General features: G+C 33.1%; 1 protein-coding gene across 1 annotated transcript in view; it reads left to right on the top strand.

The window, feature by feature from the left end:
- Positions 1 to 4,486, top strand: part of LOC139523297 (uncharacterized) — a 31,767-nt gene extending 27,281 nt beyond the window's left edge. The window contains exons 36-40 of the mRNA XM_071317165.1: positions 457 to 576; positions 1,184 to 1,309; positions 1,824 to 1,940; positions 2,872 to 3,000; positions 4,271 to 4,486. Of these exons, the coding sequence (XP_071173266.1) occupies positions 457 to 576; positions 1,184 to 1,309; positions 1,824 to 1,940; positions 2,872 to 3,000; positions 4,271 to 4,419 (641 nt within the window). The 3' untranslated portion in view covers positions 4,420 to 4,486. The remainder of the gene's footprint in view (positions 1 to 456; positions 577 to 1,183; positions 1,310 to 1,823; positions 1,941 to 2,871; positions 3,001 to 4,270) is intronic.
- Positions 4,487 to 16,744: the final 12,258 nt, after the last annotated feature.

The raw sequence follows: 16,744 nt of genomic DNA, 5'->3' as shown, positions 1-16,744 counted from the left end.
ATTAGCTGCATTTACTGATAGGTAAAAAGATTCTAAAACAGACCGTGTTTTGTTGAACAATAAGGATGGATAGGAATATGAAAGGATAATGCATCTTGCTTTAACGCAAAAAATCAACTGACTCTCGATTGTTCTGTAGGTTGAATGAAAAATGTAGAGTAGCAACATGCACTACTTTCTCTTTACTGTTGACTCTTGTGTCACATATTTTTATTAATGGACCGTTCAACAAGTTATACATCGGAGATCACGTGTTTGTAGATTGGTTTATTTAAGGTTTTCATGAGACAGAACTATACACAGTTTGTAACAGATAATACATAATACGCCTCCAATATTGACATTATATTGAGGTGCTTGTTTTGTTTTTTAAATTGGCCTCTAAAGTGACTTTTTTTTCGTAGGGTTTGTTTCATTGACATACCTCTTTTTAATGATTTCAATTTGATATTACAGGTTGTATGACACCTGATGGTTACTGTATCGGATTTAATGAAGTATATGAATACACAAAAGGAACAGAGCAAATGACATATGTTTGCGGTGAAGTTGGAGACCTGGAACCAGTCGTTGTCGGTAAATACGAAACTAAAACACTTTAGTAGTATAATGGTTCAAAAAATCAAAATGGTAAAGATTTTAATTGACGATTTTGCATTAAATCTTTAGAATTGTTAAAAAAAAATCCACATCTTAGTGACACCACTGGTAAAACATACATCATAATCATATTTCAGAAGGTTACTTGTTACTGTAAAAGGTATGTCTCTTGGGGGAGACTATATTGAATAAGAACAGGAAATATGCCTTGCAAAAGACTTTTTGTTCCTCTTTTATCACCTACAGAGCCTTCGAAAGTTCAGGAATAGGATTATTTTGAATGCAAGGAACTTGGCAGTCTCCCTACACGGAGCATCAGTTTGTATCATCTTGATTCTGAACAAATGTATCTGAGTATTATCCTTACAGGTACCTCTTATTTGCATTAGTTTTGATTCATGTTGAGAGAGGTCAAAGGAGGGGTACATATACTAATATACATGTAAGAGTAAATCCTTGGCATAATTTACATCTATAACAATCGTTTTTATAATTCTTTGCAAAAGATACTTTATTAAAGAACATTTTATAAGTGGTGACCAGCCATTGATTAATTCTATATTTATTATTATTCTTAATGTAGATCATAAATGCAAGATGTCAGCTTTTGGCAAAGAATATGATGTTGGAGCCGAGGTTATAATGGAATGTAAAACATATAAATGTGTCAAGACGATTGATGCAGCTACATTTGTTCAAATCGGGGAAAGTAAGTAAACAATTTCTCTTTTTCTCAACTGTTGTGTGAAGTGAATGCTTTTCTCGTTGTTTCGTACGTAATTTTGTGAACTTGAAGTGGTCCTTTTTTCTTGCAAAGAGTTTGAGCGAAGTTTTCTTACCATAGCTATTATCCATAATTTTCATTTTTACCGAAGAAAAAATACGTGACTACAATGAACTTCTAATATATCGACTGCAGATAATACATTTAAAAGTTTCCCAAACAAATGCATTTAAATCAAAACATACCTGATGCTAAGGCAACAATAGATGAGACGTGTTACTTTTAAACACCTCGCACTTATTTCTGTAATCACGAAAGATTTATCTTACTTTATTTAGTTGAATGATTTGTTTTGTTTTGCTACCTACATATGTTACTTCATTACTGTAAGACATGATTACCCTTCCAGTGCTTAAGCTCGAAGGGATTCATTTTGCTGAACATGAATAAATATTAGCCTTATATCATATGCATTGTTTTGTTTATTTTTGTTGTGCAGAATGCCGAGGAGATGACGGCACGTGTTATCCTGTAGATCAATCTGCCTGGGATGCAGAGTGTGCACAGTACTCCTGCAGTAGGTCGAAAGGTGTTCTTCAACTTTCATCACAACAAGGTAGTGTACAAAATTCACCTAACTTGTTTTTTGGGATACTTATCATTCTATACCCTCCTGTTGATTTGTCTCAACTCTCATGATCAGTTGATGAGGTGTTCAAATAGGAAAAAACATACTAGTTTGATTTATGTGTCACACTTTATTGCCGCATAATTTCTATGCATGATAAAGAATAGTGTTCACGATGAATAAAATGAACATGTGATGATTAACATGACATGTGTCAATTGCTTTCTATGAGAAAACATAGTCAATATTGGTACGATGCATGTTTCTTAACATATTTATTATGCTCTCACGAATCATTTAGTTTGTAAGTGTAAATCAATTTGGTGCATAAGACTATAAATGCATAACAGAAAAACAGAAACCTCACATGGTCATTTTTATATGATTATTTGAAACCTTAATTTTAGTACAGTGATATAATTATCGAACGGGAATTTTACAGTTTGTATTCAAGATCTCAAGAGTCATTTCAACTAATACTGTTGTCTTGATGGATACTTTAAATTGGGAGTTATAAGCTTGCAGCAACGATAGGAAATATATAATAAATATATTATCGTATATAAAAATATGTTTTTATCATAATTTTTATCACTTTGCGGTTTATGTACTATATTTTTCAAAATAAATAATGCAATTTTTCTATCTGAGTAATTCTTGTTAAGAATGCACTTAAACCGAGTTTCACATGATAGGCACTAAAACATTCCTGTTTTACTACTAAACTGCTAGGGTTTCGCTTACAACATAGAGTAATATCATTAAGAAATTCTACTTGCGCAAAGGCTGGGTCCTGATCACGAAATATTTGGTCTAGTCAATCAAAGAACAAGTATAAAAATAAATGGACAAGTAATCACGTAATTAAGGACCTATGAAAAAGCTTATTACTTTACTCGTAATTATTTTTACAAAATAGGATGTAAAGATGCAGCTGGACAATGTCACTCTGTTGGTTCAGTATGGGATGAAAATACAGAAAGTCAGTGTGTAACAAAGTCATGTAACGTCGAAGGTTTAACTTATTTCGAAAAAATAATTACACATGGTGAGTTTGTTTATAAGTAGCATTAGTCGCGATTAATATGAGACATTTTTTCAGAAAAAAATCAATAAACTCAATTTAATATGAATATACTTTGTTGATTACAATTTTCCCTGTTATATAGAATAAATGAATTAGTTTTAGCTTATCTTTGACACATTGGAATCAAAACAAGAATATAAAAAATCACCGTTGATGAAATACTGTAAACCAACTTATTTTCGTGGATACTTTATTTCGAGTTTAGCCCTTTCGAGTCCATTTCACGGCAATTTAATTTCGCGGTTTTCTAATTAACTTGATGTTGTTAAATACGGAAAGATCCAAGTTTTACATATTCGCGACGATTGAACTTCGGGATATTTTTTCTACTCGCGAAAGTAGATAAAATAAATCGCTCGCGAAAATTAGATGGTTTACAGGAGATATTCTATTCATTGTAATTTGAGCACAAAATAAGCGACATCAAATCAAATAAAAAAAGTTTTAGGTTAAGTCGTCATGGTGAATAACAAAACAAATCCGGGTTAGAAAAGCATTTGTAAAGCAAGCAAAGAATGTTGCTCTAAAAGCAGAATGAAACAAAACCTGAAGAAACAAAGGAAATAAGATTGTAGGTATTAATGTATGAATGAACTTGTGGTCAATATCTGCAGGTTATACAGTAACAAATTAACATCAACAGATGCAGTCCTTTCCTATTTATTACAATTAAAAGTAAATGCATAAAAAACACGAATGCAAAAAGATTGTGACCGAACAAAAGAATTGCGAATGAAAACGGGGAATGATTCGAAGACACTATTAAAAAAAACACTCCCATGAGCAGAAAACATCCTAAGGCCATCAATGGTTCTTCATCGCAGTAAAGCAAAGTTAATAATCAACCAGTTCCAGTAAATTCGATATCTTGTCTATAATTTTGTTAATGTCACTAAAATTGAGAATGGAAATGAGGAGTATGTCAAAGAAACAACAACCCGACCAAAAAGCAGAAAAATCCAAAGGCAACCAATGGTTCTTAAAAGCAGCAAGACAATCCTATACCCGGAGGAGGGCCTCAGCTGGCCCCTAGTTCAGTGAAAAGGGACGTGATAGTAAACTCCAAAACAGATCAATGAACTAAAACTAAAAACCACCTGACGAGCAAGGCTCCCTACTTGAGACAGAGGCGAAAAAGTGGCGGGTTTAAAACGTATATTATTTTGTTGCCAAATCATTATTAATGTAGTAAAACAACCATTATTATAAAAATCTTTTTTTTATTACACAGAATGTAGAGATATACAAGGTAAATGTCGTCAAGTTGGAGATTCTGGATTTGATGTTAAAATGAACGGCTTAATTTACCAGAGCTGTATATGTAATTACGAGAATGAGAAAGTGGTGTATCAGTGTCAATCAACCTCTGAACTCCCCTAGGAGAAGACCTTTTTGACGCAGTCCAAATATTTTTAAAACATTTATTGAATAAATTAATATAATATCATGCGCTCTTATTTTCATGCCAATGTGAACCTTGATGTGCTTTTATGATAATACTAGTAGACATTGGAGCATGATAGTGTCTCCCTTTTTTGAACACATCAGATCATTCCAACTTTTATTCTGGTAGATATTGTTCAAACGTACGTTTTCACTATTGTTGAATACATGCAGAAAATGGTATTATAGTAGCACAGTATTTATCTATGAAGCAGTGATTCAAAAACAGAAAAATGTCACACAATTAGGCCATTGTTGTTTCTGATCATCATATTAATACTGTTTGAACACCTGTCTTTGACCTTTGTCTGATTTGTATTGTCTATAAGTTTAATATGCTCAAATAAAAGTATAGGTATGCTACCTTGGATATCTATTACAGGTAATTGCTACTTGTACATGCATAACTTTAAAATATTTGGTTTTCAATTATCCTAGTGGGAAATCAATAAAAGAGCTACACTCATACAGGAATGCATTTCTTTTTATGAAAGGTTATCTTCCTTTACATGTGCAGGTACATGAACAGTTGCTATATAAAGAATCCATTTGGTGTTTTCTGATACCGAGTCCTTGTTGATGAATATTTTGTTTCAATTTTACAAAAGAGGATCGGAAGATACCAGAGGGACAGTCAAACACATATATTAGAAATAAACTGACAACGCCATGGCTAAAAAAAAGACAAACAGACAACTAATACAACACAATACAATACACAACATAAAAGACTAACGACTAAGCAACACGCACCCTCAAAACTTGGGGTGATATCGGGTGCTCCGGAAAGGGTAAGCATATCCTGCTCCACATGTGGCACCCTTTGTGTTGCACATGTTATTACAAACGCGGTAAATACTATAATTCGGTAAGTCATATTCATGTAAATAAAGGGAAGGGAATTTAAGTTACGACACAAGAAACATAGCCGATATCATCCGTGCAACGGTTATTCCATAACGGTCAACCAACTCTTGATGGTGTCCGTAAAATTTACGAAGGGATGATTTTAACTTCACCATTTGGACTACCGCGGGTCTCTCGACCATCGAAGCCGGCAAACTATACCCTCGGTAAATCTTTGTTTAATATCTTCCTTAGCTTGTAAGCAGCAATCCTCTATCAAGTAAATCATGGTAGGACATATACAAGCCCAGAAATATCGTATCAGTTGGTAGGTATATACTCCGTCTGACGATGCTGCTGTAATGTTGCTACATAGAAAAAAAATTCCCAATTGGGAAGCTGAAGACATCTCTTTTGTCGAAAAGTTTAGTTTTCAGTCGAACCTCATTTGCAATGTCTAAATGTAAGTCAAGATGTGTATCCGACTTAACTTGATACTTCTAAGATTCTAAGTACTGTCGTTGTATTAACTCTTTTAAATTACCTGTTGTTGTGTTCTTTGTCTTTGTATTTGTTATCCTTTACTGTTTTGTTCATTTTTGGTGATATCATTTTCGCATGGACGGTATTTATACATAATGCAATTATGTAAGTGTGCTGTGGAATTGGTTTTGTATTCTTAACTTTCAATTGTTCTTATGTGTTCTGTCCATAGAGTGTCGCGTGCATTTTTGCTTTCAAGTTGAAGTTGCTGCGACTGTCACACAAAATGGGCAAAAGTAACTAGAGGGACAGTCAAACTCATAGATCAAAAATGAACAGCCAACCTCATGGCGAAAACGAAAAGACAGACAAACAAACAAATAATAGTATCGTGACACAACATAGAAAACTAATAGAGACTAATAAGTTATCAAAGGTAATTTCTTACACCAGATGGACGTTTCGTCTACATAAGACTCATTAGTGACGCTCAGATTAAAATAGTTATAAAGCCAAGCAAGTACAAAGTTGAAGAGCATTGAGAACCCAAAATTCCAAAAAGTTGTGCCAAATACGGCTAGAAGCCCTGGTCACAACAAACCCACGACACATCTATGCAGCGCCACGACATGAATTTTTGTCAAATCGTGGGTCATCTGTGACCGTCGTACGGCAGTCGCACGACAGTAGAACGATATTATGAGCAATCTTGGAGCTGTCGTATGCTGTGGGACGAAAATTGGATATGCACCTATTTTGTTCTACGTTTTTTTGTCGTGTCACGGTCTTGAAGCTGTTGTGAGAGTATCTTACCACAGTCGTGCGACTTTCGTGCGATAAACACATTGTCATGGGTACCAATATAAAATATTTTAGTGAAAACAATCGTACAACTGTCGGACAACTGTCGTACGACAATCTCACGACTGTTGCAAGACACTCGTGATACAGTCGCACCATTGTGTCACGAATACCAAAATTCGTACTATAATCACACTACATTAACTGTCTGTCGTACGACAGTGATTATTTAGTCGTTTAAAGAGGGTGGCTATTCCACTAGAACGATTACGCTTGGCGTTGCTGAAAAGGGGCATTGCCGGACTCCAACAAGAGCAAAATATGGTCCTCTAAGCCTTGATTCGAGCCCGTGAACAGAATAGGAACCAGCGAAACATTTAAATTCGCTGAACAATTATGATATAAACTAATACGAAAAACGCCGTTACTTGGACCAAACATATAATGACACTGAACAATATTGAAATCAAATGACAAATGGAACGCAATTAATCGGGCCTTCTTTATATACTAGAAGTTCGGTGTGAAACGCACGAGAGACCCTCGACTGTTGTGTGACAGTCTTACGACAGTGATATGACAGTGACACGGCATTAACACGACAGTAACACGACAGTAACACGACAGTAACACGACAGTAACACGACAGTAAAACGCGCATCCCATGACATGAAAACATGCAAGACCGAATTGCGACAACACAACAGTACATTTACAATTTTTTTTTATGTCGTGTACTCATCGCGGAACCATCGCGGACATGTCGTAGCTGATGTGACCACTTGAGACATTTTTTTTACCTTTTGTAGGACAGCGCCACGACAAAAATCGTACGATCTGTTGTGACCGGGGCTTAATCTATTCCTTGGATAAGAAATTCCTTATTTTTTTTTAAATTTAAAATTTTGTAACAGGAAATTTATGAAAATGACCATATAATTGATATTCATGTCAACACCGAAGTGCTGACTACTTGGCTGATGATACCCTCGGGGACGAAACGTCCACTAGCAGTGGCATTGACCCAGTGTTGTAAATAGTTATCTATCAAAAGTACCAGGGTTATAATTTAACACACTAGACGCGCGTTTCGTCTACATAAGACTCATCAGTGACGCTCAGATCAAAATAGATATAAAGCCAAACAAATACAAAGTTGAACAGCATTGAGAAACCAAAATTCAAAAAAAGTTAGCAAAACGAACACCACCAAAAACTGGGGGTGATCTCAGTTGCTCCAGAATGGTAAGTAGATTTTGCTCCACATGTGACCCATCCAAGTTAGAGGTTTAGCTAGCTATAACACTAGGTTTCATCAACAATTCTCTGCATGAGGAAATGTATTTACCAAGTCTTTATATGACAGTTGTTTTTTTATTTTTTGTATATATTTGAGCTATTGATTTTGCCATTTAATAATGAATTTTCCGTCTTGGATTTCCATGGAATTCGGTATTTTTGTAGTTTTTAGCTTTTACAGAAAAATCAAAAGGTAAAGTTACATTGTTGAAGCCCGGATAAGTAGATTTTTAAATTTATTCAGATCTTCATTTTCTTTGCTTTGTGTTTGTCAAGGAATTTAAAATATATATAAGAAAGTATAGGTTTTGTCCCAATTTATATATTTTAAAGGTGTCATAATCCAAAACTATTTTATTTTGATTCACATATGAACATTTTGAAAATGTATAGCATAAATAAATACTGACTTGTTTTTAGGGTCTATAGGTTGCATTTCTGTAAATATGGACAATGCAATTTCCCATAGGAATTCCTTTTACGGCTAAAGCTGTACCACTTTTACTATGAGGTTTTGAAAAAAAATATATTCTAGAATAAAAAGGTCATATGCACTACTAATTTTTTCAAAGGTCAAACGTTTAAGAGTTCAAACTCACACTACGTATCTTAACAACCCCTACCTTGACTCCAGGATTAACATAGATTTTAATGTGACCAATATGCATATGTATATTTACTGGTTATGTCTCTATGAGATAAAACCTAGAGATCATAACTGGGAACCAATACGTTAACAAAATTAATTATCCATGAATATTGTTTATCTCCCTAAAACAGGCGTGGTTTGAGAAATAGCTGTATTTACAAAGTGCAACCTATAAGTATGATCACGTTTCTCTAACATTTGATATTTTTGTATATACAATGTAGGTTAAGAATTTTTTGTTAAAGAACGGGATTTTTTTACATTAAGGGATTAAAAAAAATTACCGGTAATTTGAGTTACAGTAAATTCCGCTCAAATGAATTTTTTGATAATATTAGTATAATCATGAAAAAGTCAAAAGTAGGAAAAGTATAAATATTCATTGCATCAAAGGACACTAATTCCATACACAAACGAAAATCATTTTTAGACGAACAATATAAGCGCTTATATACAAATAATATGGAAATACTCAAATGCTTTAAGATGAGGGAAAATAAATAGTATGATTCTACAAAATCTGAACAATAAACTTTTATGAAATCAGACAAAAAAATTAAATAATTACAAATACAACAAGTAATGTAACTAAAACATAAATGTGCTATTTAACTTCGTACTTCATTTCGCCTTATTAACATTAGTTGATACGAGCGTCACTGATGAGTCTTTTGTATACGAAACGCGCGTCTGGCGGAAATATAAAATTCCAATCCTGGTTTCTATGATGAGTTTGTTTTTTTGAAAATGCATTAATTTAACAACTTGAATAGTATTATATCAAATTTTGAAATTGAACAAGTGAACAATTTATTAAACGACATAATTTTTATTATACATGAACTTAACAAAAACACTGTGTCTAAACCACACCGGCAAAATTTGTTCGGACTCGATGGTATCTAACATCCGGCACAATGACGGAACATTAATAGACAGAAGAAAGCTAGGTTTCTCCTTATTTTTTTTATTTTTTTTATGATATCGAAGAATATATATACATATACAATTATTTTCTATTGTGAGATGCAATATTTTCTACAACCGTTCTATATTAACGGAGAAATAAGTCAAAATGCATGTCAAAATGACGAATTGAGTGAACCTTGCCTCGAAATTGTTTAATTTCTCGTTAAATTGTTCACATTGTACGGAAAGAAAGGTACGGGAAGATAGATATTGACACGGAGATTGCAAATTTAGTTATTATGAGCATCTCAATAATTGTATTTATGTGTATGGAACGAAAGAAAAGGGTCATGTCAAATTAAAATAAACCGGTTTCGTCAATGTTGTTATTTCACAATCACCCGGTTTCGTCTATATATATCACCCGGTTTTTTTGGTTTTTTTTTAACAAACAATTTATGAAAAGAAGCTTTGGCACCAATCTAATTAAAAACCGATCTCTCATCGCTCCTGTTTCTGATATGTCGCGTGGGAGATCTAACGAAACCGGCTTTGAGGTCACATGTGAGTGAACTAAAAGTTATGAATTTATAATGATATTCAAATGAGTTGACGACCTATTAATAAGCCAATCAAAAAAGTTTATGAATTATTTTGACTGACGATTTTGTCGTAAATAAAATGAGTTACATCCCTTTACCTTACGTTAAACTTCCAAGATCGTGGAAGACTCAATTTCATTGGTCGAAAAAGACACACCTACGAGGTCACTCACATGTGACCTCAAAGCGGGTTTCGTTAGATCTCCCACGCGACATATCAGAAAACGGGAGCTATGAGAGATCGGTTTTTAATTAGATTGCTTTGGCACGGATCTGAAAATTGTCTTTCGAGAATTTAAATATATATTTATTGTAAAGTAAACTTGGCGTGTTAAAATCTATTTTAAACGGACACTTTTGGACATAGTTAATTATGATAATACACATTTTCCTAATGAAAGGCGTATCCCTTATTTCACTTAACTTCAAACTAATTTTAAATGGAATATAAATACTGAAAAGCAAACACTGGTATCTAATTATTTTGTAACATTATTATATTTTCTTTGTTTATAATATTAGTATGTAAAGATGAAAAATAAAAGGATGTGTTTTGATTGTGCCATAATTTTAATTAACTATACTATATTATATACACTTAGTTCACAATATTTACTATCACTTATTAATACATTTATGCATTCAATCATGATTGACGAACAGTCCCAAACCGACTATAGTCTATACTGTTCTGCACAAATTAATCATGCATGCAGTCCTGCCAGATTTTCTGGTACTATATATACTGTGTTACTTGCGCACTAAAGAGAGTTTTCACACTTAAGCATACATAACATAGCAGTGAGATTTGTAACTTTCTCCCTGTTTCTGGTAGGCACATTTATTTTCATAGGCATGTTTTTCACTTTTTTTTTACAGTTCAAATTCATTTTTTGTACAGTTCAAATTCAATTGAAACTTCAAGATAACTTTCAAAAACAATATCTGACAGTTTTGTATTTTCAATGTGAATAAAAGTTGGTTTGCAAAACATGAACGTCATTTATATCTAGGTCTTATTAAGAAGAAGTGACGGTAACCACTTATCCCATAAACATTGACAATGAGACAACCTTCTTTTAGACACAAACATTATGTTGAATTAATCAAGTTTAGGTCAGCGTATGCCTTAAACAATGAGAAAAAAACACAAACTGCATGAAAGCAAGCTATAACAGGGCCCTAAATTATAAATGTAAAACAATTGAAACAAGAAATCTATGATCTGCCTATTTTATGTTCAAAACACATATGGTATATATATAATCAACCAAAGACAACCATGGAATTACAAGCGTGCGATTCGGGAATGGACTGAGTCAAAGTGTTGTCGCTGACACAAACAGTACAACAAAAGTACAAATAATAAAAAATGATGAAAAAACCTTAACTCGTCCGATGACAGAGCCTGTATAGTAAATGCGCGATGTGTGCCAAAACTTGTATCATAGTTAAAATTATCCCTTAAATATAATAAATATACATGTATTCGCAGTTTACTATGAAGTCCACTATCACTGAACTAGTATAAATATTTATTAAGGGGCCAGCTAAAGGACGCCAACGGATGCGGGAGTTTCTCGCTTCATTGAAGACCCATTGTGGCCTTCGGCTGTTTTATGCTCTATGGTCGGGTTGTTGTCGCTTGGAATTTGTATGAACTTTTCATGTTGATAGACATTTTTAAATAATTTGTTTTTTTTTTATTAAGATAAGCTGTCCTGAAGTTACGGTGCTGGACAGACGGATAGATAGACGGACAGACGGACGGACCGAATGACTGATAGATGGAGGAACGGATGGATGAAAGGACGGACGGACGGACGGACGGACAGACGGACGTATACAATAATACGTCTTGTCAAAATTGGGACGGGCGTGTAAAAACGCAAAGCAATGAAAAAAAACTCGTAATTAAAGGTCAATAAGTTGTATTAGGATATCGGCCAAGTCGATTTATTTGTATATTTGTCTGCCTTATCATTTTTGCTATATAACTTTTATATATATTTGAAAAAAATGTACAGAAATCGATAAAAAGAACTTGATATTCGGCATTTATTATAATAAACATAATCCAACTCACATAATCCGATTTCCCGGGTGTCCCTGTTTTCTTATTTCTTACAATATTTTAATTCGGTATACACTTTATAAGATAAGTGGCGAATCTAGATGACGTATAGGTTGCACGCCCCGACCCCACCTTTGGTTGCCAAAACTATATTGATTCCTGTATTTAACGATTTTGTAAAGCAAAAAAAAAATCAAAATATTGTTCGACTCGCTAAGCTCGTCGGTATGTAAAAGTTGTTCGAATTACGTCCACTTTGAAATAAACTGAATCCGTCTGTCCGTATATATTGTCAAAATATATTGACCAACGTCAGTGTACGATCATCATAACACAACGGCGACAGTACAGACTCGTTTTTTTAGTAATGTTAACAAAATAATTATTATTGAATTTTGTCGATGACCTGAGACTATTATACTAATTTGGACATAGCAGTATAGTTACAATAAGGGATAAAAAAATATTTTAATGCATGGTAGTTGTAATCTTACATTCATGTTTTATGTCGATTATGCATGAATATACAGTTGTCTTATTATCAACGTTTATCCTTAAGAAGATTTATTTTTAACGATTGTAGAAAAGATTACATACATAGAATGATTAGATTACTTATAAAGGTGTCCATCCTTTTGTGCGAGAAAATCACATATTAATTGTGTGTTTCGATTTTTAAGACCGTAAACTTTAATTTCAAGTTTAAACATGTTCAACATATTTTCCCATAACTCATATAGAAAACGCATATTTAGAGAGCTTTAATCTCAATATGCTGTTAAAAAATTTCGGAATGCAAAGTAAATTAAAATATTTGTGTTCTATAAGAGTAGGAATTCAAGTTTTTGCTTATTATTTATTTGAATCTGAGACTCATATAAATAATAAGCCGTTGTCCGGTGAACGAACTTGTTTTCCAACGACCCACAAAACTCCTTTTGAACGCTGAAGTTAAATAATCAATTATAATGTAATGCGATTATGATTTTTTTTATTTGACCAAACCGGGTTATGCATTTTGAAATCTATGACGAAACCGGGTTGTATACATTGACGAAACCGGCCAGTTCCATTTTGACATGACCCATTTCTTTCGTTCCATACACAGAGATACAATTATGGAGATGCTCATAATAACTAAATTTGCAATCTCCGTGTCAATATCTATCTTCCCGTACCTTTCTTTCCGTACAATGTGAACAATTTAACGAGAAATTAAACAATTTCGAGGCAAGGTTCACTCAATTCGTCATTTTGACATGCATTTTGACTTATTTCTCCGTTAATATAGAACGGTTGTAGAAAATATTGCATCTCACAATAGAAAATAGTTGTATATGTATAAATATTCTTCGATATCATAAAAAAAAAAAATAAATAAGGAGAAACCTAGCTTTCTTCTGTCTATTAATGTTCCGTCATTGTGCCGGATGTTAGATACCATCGAGTCCGAACAAATTTTGCCGGTGTGGTTTAGAAACAGTGAAAAAGTATGTGTCCGTTTCCCATCAAGGTCAACATCTATTGTGGTGATTGGTAACAATGGTGTTTTACTACTGGACCTGTAAAGTGACCGGGGTTTCTCGCAGTGTATAGCCAATTCGGCAATGACATCGTAATTATCTACATTGACTTTTATATATTATAAGCGGCGTAACTTGGCCCTCTCCTCTTCTTAAAAGGAATGATTTATTTTGTAGTCTCTTTCATTCAGCGTTCTCTTATGATGGCTGAAGTACTGCCTGGCTCAGTCGGCTTTTATTACGACTGTTGACGAGCATGGTGGTTTTTATGCGTGTTAATTGTATAGCTAGACATAACGGTACGTACTTTGCATTTCAAATAACCTATACCGCCTGCAGCTGTTGTAGCTTTTACCATGTAATGGTGACCATTCTGCTCTAGTCAAAATATTCAAAACTGCAAAATCAACGGCAAGCATGGTTTTGGCCATACTATAGTACTATGTAGGTGAATGTGTTGTCGATATGAAAAACTACCAAAAATGACTTATTTCTTTAAAAAATTGTAACATGAATAAATGCCTCTTTACTTTTTAGATATTTTCAAACTAATAAACATGTGAATAAAAGATAAAAAAAAAAACGGCCAAACAAAACCAGCAACACAGAAGATCTGTTTAATAATATTTTTATTTTTTGAATTTGCTATTTATTATAATTAAAAATCATATGTTTTTATGTCCCTGATGAAATTTATATTATAATTCATGAAATCCATACTTTTCAAAAAACAAGAAATGTATTTGTTATATAAACACTAACTGAATCTTTTATTTTAAATGTTGGAAAATCGTGACACCACAGTTTATAGCTATTATAGAAACCTACAACAGTTATGAAAAATTTTTTAATTCTTAACTTCAATCTTGAAACGAAGACAGAAACCATGAAACATTATCCAGTCGAAAATAAATATTAAATTGTTTACAATTGTAAATATAAAACAAACTAAATACAAATAAAATGATAACGCGACGTAGCATCCTATTAACTGTTCAACATACATAGATGATTAAAAGAGGGACGAAAGATACCAGAGGGCCAGTCAAACTCATAAACCGAAAATACGATTAAGAAGCACCAAATCTTACAAGTACGAATAAGGCTGCAGTCAAAGAGACACTACAGTTATAACTAAAACAAAAACACACAAATCTAGGTTTTGACAGCTGCACTAGACACCAGTGTTTACTCCAATGTTCAGCTCGAATGAAAACTAGTTGATGAATCGTTTCTCTTAAAAAAAAATCCATGTGTGATATATTTGCCACAATTTACTTATGCATCATTTATATGCATATAAAAAAATATTCGCTGTATGAAAATACAGCATGTGATTGTTAGTAGAACATGTGTTAATCGCTTCCTATGTGGAAACATATGATTTATCCAGATGGTATTTGGTACGATCCCTGTTTCTTAAATACCTTTGTCATGTTCTAACAATTCATTAAGTTTGACAGTATAACATGATTTGGTGCACAAGTAATAAATGCATAACAATAAAACAGAAACCTTACATAGTCATTTTTATGTGGTGAAACCTAGTTTCAGTACAGTAACATGATTCATGAACGGGGATTTTATGGTTTTTATTTTAAATTTTAATTAATGCTGTCGTTTTGGTAGATGCTTTAATCAGGGAGTTAAAGGCTTGCAGCAACCATAGTAAATATATGATAAATATATTATGGTGTATACAAATATGTTTTTATCATCATTGTTATCTTTTTTGCGGGATATGTACTATATTTTTCAAAATGAATAATTCAGGTTTTCTTCCTCGGCAATTTTTATTTAGGTCTGCTCTGAAATCGAGTTTCACTTGATAAGTTCTAAATGACTTACTGTTTTACTAATCAAATGCTTGTGGTTTTCTAACAAAAATATCATTGATAAATTCTACCAGGGTAAATCATCAAATCATCAAATCATCAAAAAGTTGGTCAAGTCAATAATATAATCAGTATAAAAAAAGGACAAGTCATTGCATAGTCAAGAAACATATGAAGAGGCTCATTACTTCACTCATAATTATTTTTACAAAATAGGATGTAAAGATGCAGCTGGACAATGTCACTCTGTTGGTTCAGAATGGGATGAGAATGCAGAAAGTCAATGTGTGACAAATTCATGTAACGTCAAAGGTTTAACTTATTTCGAAAGATAATTACATATGGTGAGTTTGTTTATAAGTACCATTGGTCGGGAACAAAATTAGTCAATTACCCTATCTTTTTCGGGTAATTTATACTGATAGCGTTTGACATTTTTAGCCGAACAAATTTATCCATTTTATATAACTTAAATTATTGTATGCTGGTTCATATTCTGGACGCCAATCTTTGCTCCTTTATTATAATATTCACTAACAAAACAATTATGAAGCTTAGAAATGGAAAATTACTAAATACTAAACTTGTTCAAAGGGTATCTACACGTCTCAATCTTCAAAATCGGTTATCTAAAAATACTACCATCGCTAACATTTTTAACAACAAAAATCGTGGTTACCCTTCTATCGATAAGTGTCATGCCAAAAAATGACTTACATGTCCCCGTCTTTCCACCAACAATACGGTAAGGTCCACGTTTAATGGTCGCACATTTTCTTTAAATTTTGAAACTGATATAACTTGAAAAACAAACAGTATTATTTATTTACTCACATGAAACAAACCGGGGTGTGGTATTCAGTACGTAGGAGAAACTGGACGATATTTATCTAAACGCACTCAAGAACATCTGTATCGTTTTAAAAGACCCAATAAATTCAAAAGTATCATTTACCAACACCTTAAGAAGCACAACCATCCTTTTAAATATTTAGCAGTTCAACCTTTAGAAGTAGTAAATAAGCAGCCTGGTGAATCGCATTCAAAGTTTGTACGATCACGGAAAATGATTGAATTAAATTGGATTAAAAAATTACAGACAGTTTACCCTCTCGGTGTAAATGATAATATCATGGGAATTGGTAATATATCTAGAACCAATTCCGTTAACATTTTGGATATAGTTTCTAAAACTGTTCGTAAAAAACGTTCTCACGGTCGTAGAACAAATCGCAATCAAA

This window comes from Mytilus edulis, chromosome 5 (genome assembly GCF_963676685.1).
Source record: "Mytilus edulis chromosome 5, xbMytEdul2.2, whole genome shotgun sequence".
Classification (NCBI taxonomy): Eukaryota; Metazoa; Mollusca; class Bivalvia; order Mytilida; family Mytilidae; genus Mytilus; species Mytilus edulis.
The sequence above is the reverse complement of the archived record's forward strand: the minus strand, read 5'-3'. Positions and strand labels throughout refer to the sequence as shown.